We start from the raw sequence: 7,095 nt of genomic DNA, 5'->3' as shown, positions 1-7,095 counted from the left end.
AGATTAGGAACCAGAGCTCTGCTCTCACCTCCTCTTCAGACTCCTGTTTACTCTCTCCCACTCCCACACATACTTGCTACAAAGAGTACCTAGCACAGCCCAGCAACAAACCTGTACAATTCCTAGAAGGAACTAGATGCAAATAAACAATACATTGTAAGGGGGTTGTTCCTTTTTGGGTAGAGCAACTTAGTCTGTTACAGACCTCTTATTCCTTGTCTCAATCTGGCATAACGTGCAAGAGCAAAATGAGTTGTATATTAACAGCTTTTCACTTATCATAGATATTTAGAACTGATTTAAAGTAAAACAGCACAGCTGGAATGAAAATCTGTTTTGGCTCCTAGAGGAGGATTTGTGGCTGTTCAGTAAGAAATGCTATATTGGAGTTTGACACCACATCAGTTCTTTCAGTGGCTAGTGTTCCTTCATGATGTTAGGGGAAAAACATGAAGCTTTGCTACCCTAACAAAGACTAAAAATTTCCAAATGACTCATCCAAGAAACAAGATGTCTTTTTTTGTCAGTTATACCAGTGTTCTAGAAAACAGTCCCCAAGGTTTTACTGTTTTTTCCAGTATTATTGCCCTAACCTCAAATTACAATACATACACTTCCTCAGAAAACATTTAACATCATCCTTTTTGTATTTCTTATAGAAAACTTTGTGCTTTCAATTTGTGGGGCACCAATTTGGTTCAGAGAGGTTCACAAAGGAGAAAACCAATAAAAAATCCCAGCCTGTTGTGAAGTTTGTTGTCTCACCCTCAGATCTAGGCCTTAACTGAGGAATTACTTCAAAAAGCTTCACTTGAGAAACTATTTGAAAACCACTAATCTCTGAACTGCAGTAATGGCAGGCACAGGTTGATGAGCAAACCCCACTGTGGGAGGAATTCCTCTCTGCCAATCATTAGAAAAATGCTTCTTCAGCATGAACTCCATTGGGGAATTCCCAATTCCTGATCATATTCCAAAAGATTATCCTGATGTCTCTGATCCCACAGGTCTAACCACAGACTTTACTAGAATAGCTTAAATAAACCAGGCAATTTCCAAGATGTTTAGAAGAAACACTGAGATGGGATTTTTAAAGCAAGCTATTTAAACACTTTCCCTGTATTTCCCTGTAATTTCCTGTGCTTTTCCTTCCTAAACAGGGCACAAAACCACAGTGAGTGGGAACTTTTGGAACATGTTTCCTCAACTCTGTTACATCTGCAGAACACAGGTTTTTTTTGTGTTAAAAATCCTGAATGAATCTGATATTGATTTTGCCCTACATGAGGAAATTTGTCCTCTTAGCTACACTGGACATACACAGGACAGAGAACATACTGTGAGCATCATAGAATGCCAGTTTGGAAGGGACCTCAAGGATCATCTGGTCCAACCTTTTTAGGTACTACTATAGTACCTTATATGAGGTGGCTCAGCACCCTGTCCAGCTGAGACTTAAAACTGTCCAATGTGGGGGAATCCATCACTTCCCTTGGGAGACTGTTCCAATGTTTGTCATTATGGTGAAAAATTTACCTCGTGTCCAATCAGAATCTCCCCAGGAGCAACTTGTGCCCATTACTCCTTGTCTTTTCCATGGGACTCCTTGTAAATAGGGAGTCTTCATCTTCTTGGTGACCACCCTTTAAGTACTGGAACATAGTAATAAGGTCTCCCCTGAGCCTTCTCTTCTCAAGGCTGAACAAACCTAGTTCTCTCAGCCTCTCCTCATATGGCAGGGCCTTCCGTCCTCTGATCCTCCCTGTGGCCCTTCTCTGGACCCTCTCCAGCCTGTCTGCACCCTTTTTGTAGAGCAGGGACCAGCCCTTACACATCTAGTTCATGTCTCATTATGTGAGGCTTTCTATAAGCATGGGCTTTGGTTGCTGCACACCTCTGTTAGCAAGCCAGCACTGTATCCAGACACAGGAGTAATTCAGCCAGCCATACCTCTTGCTTCATCCTTTAATCTCTGTACAGAAACTAGCAATGACTCCTTGTCATCCAGTTCACTTTCTAAAAAGGCATTTCTTTCAATAGCTTGGTTCAGTCTTTGTTCAAAATCTTCCAATGAAACTATTGTTGCCCTAGAAACAAAATCCAGAATATTAGGTTCTTCAGCTCAGTGAACATAAAAGCGTATTCAAAAACATAACAGAAGGAAAAATGTTAGGAGGGTCTAACACTCAATTTAGTCATTTGAAAGCTATGGAAATGCTTCTCAGAAAGGACTAATAATGCTCCAAAGAAGCAAAGGAGTAAGATGAAAAGAACATGATAGCATCTGGCTCTCAGAGATGCACCAAAGAGCTGGGAAAGAGCCAATTCAGTGCACCTAGTTCAGTTCTTCCCAGGCCATGCTCCAAAGTCATGTTTAATCAGTGCATTAGCTCAGGTGGTGCTGCACTCTCCAGAGCTCTGGCCAGCCAAGCCCAGCAAGTGCAGGAAGCAGGGCGCTGGGATATTACCTAAGACCCAATTTGTTCCATGATTTCAGTGGGGCAACTCATGTGTGTGAAAAGTTAGTCATGAGGTTAAGAGCCTTGTGGAAACAGGGCCTCAGCTCTCAGACTGGTTTGCCAGATGGCCAGAGGCTCATTCCTGGTCCCACTGAATCAACAGCAGAATTCCCATTCAGCAAAACGGAATCATGACCTACTCCAGAACTGGGTGTTGCCACCAGAAACCTGTTCATTTCTTCCACTTACACAGGACATGTTTGCTCCCTGCTGTCATTAAGCTGTTATGCAAGGGAAGAGCAGACTCTTTTGGCTTGTCTTCTTTAAAAGGGACTATGTAAAGCATCAGCTCCTTACTTCAAAGGGGCTTTGAGGTACCAGGATCACAAATGTATTGCAAGAGTCACCTAGCTGGTAGTGCCCACAGCAGCACACTGGCCTGGCTTGCCCTGGGCCTGCTTGCACTGCCTGTTTCTTACAGGAACATGAAGCACATTGGTCCCTCTGCCTTGCTGGCTGCAAGGTGAGGGAGAACTCCAAGGGGAAACTGCATCCTACAAAGCATCAAGTGTCCTGAGATTTGTTTGGGCCTTTCTGAATATGTGTTAAAATGAACAATCTGAGCAGCAATAAAAAGGAAAGAAGAGGTTTGCAGCCTTCACCTCTTTGCACGCTCCAGGTCATCGTTGGCCTGTTCCAGCTCCCTCACATACTTATGGAGCTGATCTTTAATGGCCCGTGTCTGGCTCAGGTCATCCTCTAACAACGACACTTGCTTGTAACTTTGTGCATACTGGTGCTCCAGTTTCTCCTGAAAGAAAGAAATAGCAAGATAAGTATCAGTCACACACTCTCCAAGTCAACAGCAGTAAAACAGGACAAAGAGGGTAACACACTCTCTGCAGTCTGTGGGGTTGCTGGTGATACAGAGCAAAGTCTGGCAAGCTGGAAGGAACATGCTTTAAACATCAGAGCTGGACACAGCATAAAAGCACAGACACTGCATTGTGCACAGACCAGGACACAGCTGGCTGCTCAGAGGTGTCCTTGCATCTGTTCCCAACAGCCTGCACTGACAGCTGCTCTGAAGCCTCCATGTAGAAAGCCAGAGAGACTGCACAGCCACCCTGCAGCACTGCCCCCTTGACAATAGTCACACTGTTACCAGAACTTGCCTGACATCTCCATCAACTACAATGGGAGCCACTGAAATCTGTTGCAAAACATCCAGGCCTCCAAGCTCATCCTCAAAAGACTGGAAGATTTAATTCCCAAACATACTTTTACCTGCTCTGAAGGTGTAGAGAGGGGCATATGAAAGAACTACAGACCTTATAAAACATGCACTGACCTTACAGACATGGCTGGGACTGGATATGCCAACAAGTAAACTTTATTTCCACTGGTTAAGTTTCCAACCTTTGCCTTCACTAAAACAACCCAAGACTACAAAAAATGCTGCTTTCCCTAGACTCTAAAAGGGTAATAATGTGTTAATGTAGAGGCATCAGTTTCAAGTCACCTTCTGCACATGCAGATCCTTATGCAACTCTTGTCTCCACAGATATGGCTGTTCAGAAAAAAATCAGGAGATTGTCTCTGAAAGATGTGTACAACTCACTCATCTTCAGCTTTTTTTAAGGTTCCATAAAACTAAGGAGACCTTCTGAGTAAAAAAAACTGGTCTGCAAAGCCAGATGACAGTGCAGCCTGACAAAACGTATCCATGTTGTCTGCCCTGTTGCTAAGCTGATGTTGTCTGTGTAACTAATAAAGCTACTCCTTGGCAAAGAGAATTTAAACAAATGATGCTCCATTACAAGAGTTTCATGACGTGAGCAAGAAAAATTCCACCAGATATGTCCCTGGTAAGTTGCTGGCCTTATTTAGGAGTACATGCCATACTCAAGTCTGAATTTTAAACAGACAACTCCTTTACTTCATTTGGATATTCAGGGACCAAGAACAGACCAGACAACCTAAGATCCAAGACATATCTCTAAGAAAAAGCAATGCTATCACAGAAAAGACCTACCTTTAATGTTTCCACTTCATACTTCAGTCTTTGGTTATCTGCTTGCAAATCTCTGTTCCTCTGCTCAGCTTGCACTAGCTGTGCCTCCAACTCAGCTTCTAATTCTCTGCTGCCCTCCTGAAACTCAGCCAGCTCTTCACGAGCTTCCTGGAAGCTGTAAGGAGAGGATTTCATCAGTTGAAAATCCAGCATCTCCCAGTTAAAACAAAATCCACAGCTCTTTTAAAATAATTAGCTGAAAAAACAAGAGTTTTAAAGAGTGTAACTGTCATTCGCAGACCTCTAAGGGAAAAAGAAAATTGGGAAAAGAGAAACTACATTAATCTTAGCTATAAAAGGAAATTCATTCTCTTACATCAAACAAATTACACTACATCAAAGAAGCTACATTAAATGCATGTGTGAATACAAACTTGTATCAAAGCCATTTACAGGATTCATGGGGGTCTGACAATCACTTTGTACTCCCACTAGATTTCACTGCTATGAGACCTGACATGAGTCAATGAATTAAGCAAACATTTAACCTGATTTTGGTCAAAAACTGTGAGAGAGAACAACAGTTTCTAGATCTATGTACTATCTGGAAATGTAAGGTTCATGAAAAGCACTAAGGTTTGAATCTTCTGGTTATTAAACATCAGGGCAGGAAGCCAGCACATACCTACCTGATCCCACTGCAAATTATTAAATACTGGAAGTAGCCTCTTCACATACTTTGCTTATTAAATTTGCATCTTTACCATACTTAACAGCTCAGCTCTTAGCAAGCAGCACAGAAAACTATCAAGGGTGTAGGACATACTTAACAGCTCAGCTCTTAGCAAGCAGCAAGCACAGAAAACTATCAAGGGTGTAGGATACAACATATCCACTGGTGTCTAAGACAGTATTTCTGACACTCAGGAACAGCTTAGGGTTCTCCACATCCCTCAACATGCCCAACATCTCCCTCCAAAAAAAAAAGCAAACCCAAAACCAAATAAAAAAGCAACTTGCACCTTGGGCTCTTTGGGCTTGAGAGAGGTTCAACTGGCTTTACATCAATGGCACATGACTAACACTGCATGCAAAGAAAACTTTCCAAAGAAACTTAATGGGGCCTTCAATGCCCCCAGCTCCAAAAAACTCCAAACAAAGCCCCCCCTCAGAAGCAGCACAACATTACTCAAGACAACAACTTCTCTTGTCCATTTTCGTAATCAAAAAGCCCTGTGCCCCCCAAAAGATGCAAACCACTGGTACAGGCTGGACTATGAGGTACAATCCACTTCAATAAAATTGCAACAGACAGAAAATCGGCCACTTTTCATACCAGTAATTCAACTACAAGAAACTTGAGGGAACAGCAATGAGACAAGGCAAGCCCAAAGGCTCTTATGATAAAACATCAAGATACTACTTAAGGCAGCACTTCAATTATACAAAGATGCACATGATCCCAAAAGGGCTCTGCTCCTGCTCAAACATGCTCAAAACATAGCCTGGAGTTCCTGGCATGGCAATGCTGCACAAGGAACACTCAGCTCCCACAAGGCTGGACATTTTAAAGCTTGATTTCAAGCTGGAAATGCAGAGATTCTTTCTAAAACATCTAATACCCACTTTGCTGTAGCTTTGCAGAGAAACAGATTAAACAACGTTCTGGTCATTTAAGAACCAAATCCAGCCTGCACATCTACAACAGTACCTTTGTTTGTACTTCAGGGAAAGCTCTTTCCAGTATGCAGTTTCCTCCTTTGGACTCGAAAAAGTTGGGATTTCTTCACTGTCCATGATCAATATGACCTGCAGGATACAAAAATAAGAATACACTCAGGATAAAGAGACAGGCAGACTGCTCCTTAGACTGCTGGTAAGTCCTGGGCTTCAGCAGCAGGGACTGAGAGCAGCCCCCAGCCCTGGCACCCACCTGCAGGATGCTGATGATCCCCAACAAGCAACATTCAGCACGGACCTTGCTGCAACAAGAAACCTCATTTTATCCACCTTCTGAAAAGGCTCGTGGAGCTGCCTTTAACAAGACCAGAAATTTGGGCTGGATTTTGTACCTGCCACTGTAACCTTAGTTAATGGCATAAACTAGCTTAGGGCCACAGTTGGTAAGGACAGTAACATTTACAGCCATCAGTTTGCACCTTTGTTTGTAAAATGTTCTTAAAGAGATTTTTGCCTCCTGCCACCAACACAGCAATGCACACTACAACTACTAGAGCTGCAAAGATGTGGAATGAATGAGAACAAGCACTCTGAGGTAAACCACTAACACACTGTGCTGCAGAGATTAAAATTCAATGTACTCTTCCCATGTTGAGTCCTAGTTAATTCCTAACTTTGCATAAAACACACAGGTAACAGAAGCAATCCACATAGTTTTGTTCTCTCTGTCCTCTCAAACCAACACAAGATCAGCCTGTCTTGTAAAATCACATGGTCAGTGCTTCCAGCCTGGAGGTGTTTAGAGGAGCAGCTTCCCACACCAAGGCAGGGAGATCATGCTCTCTGGATGAGAACCTCCTTTCTCCAGGTGCTTAGACCACTGGAAGCCATTTGCACTGCTGCTCAGCTGCTAGCCCGTGTAAGGAACACAACCCAACACAT

The 7,095-nt window shown here is 42.9% G+C and overlaps 1 protein-coding gene across 2 annotated transcripts in view; it reads right to left on the bottom strand.

The window, feature by feature from the left end:
• The window catches only part of NDEL1 (nudE neurodevelopment protein 1-like 1), an 18,511-nt gene extending 12,227 nt beyond the window's left edge, over nt 1-6,284 (bottom strand). For both annotated transcript variants that reach the window (XM_010008233.1, XM_010008234.1), the window contains exons 1-4: nt 6,185-6,284; nt 4,495-4,648; nt 3,122-3,270; nt 1,951-2,087 (exon numbers count right to left, since the gene is read on the bottom strand). In XM_010008233.1, the coding sequence (XP_010006535.1) occupies nt 1,951-2,087; nt 3,122-3,270; nt 4,495-4,648; nt 6,185-6,270 (526 nt within the window). In that variant the 5' untranslated portion in view covers nt 6,271-6,284. The remainder of the gene's footprint in view (nt 1-1,950; nt 2,088-3,121; nt 3,271-4,494; nt 4,649-6,184) is intronic.
• Nucleotides 6,285-7,095: the final 811 nt, after the last annotated feature.

This window comes from Chaetura pelagica, unplaced genomic scaffold (genome assembly GCF_000747805.2).
Source record: "Chaetura pelagica isolate M959 unplaced genomic scaffold, ChaPel_1.0 scaffold471, whole genome shotgun sequence".
Classification (NCBI taxonomy): domain Eukaryota; kingdom Metazoa; phylum Chordata; class Aves; order Apodiformes; family Apodidae; genus Chaetura; species Chaetura pelagica.
The sequence above is the reverse complement of the archived record's forward strand: the minus strand, read 5'-3'. Positions and strand labels throughout refer to the sequence as shown.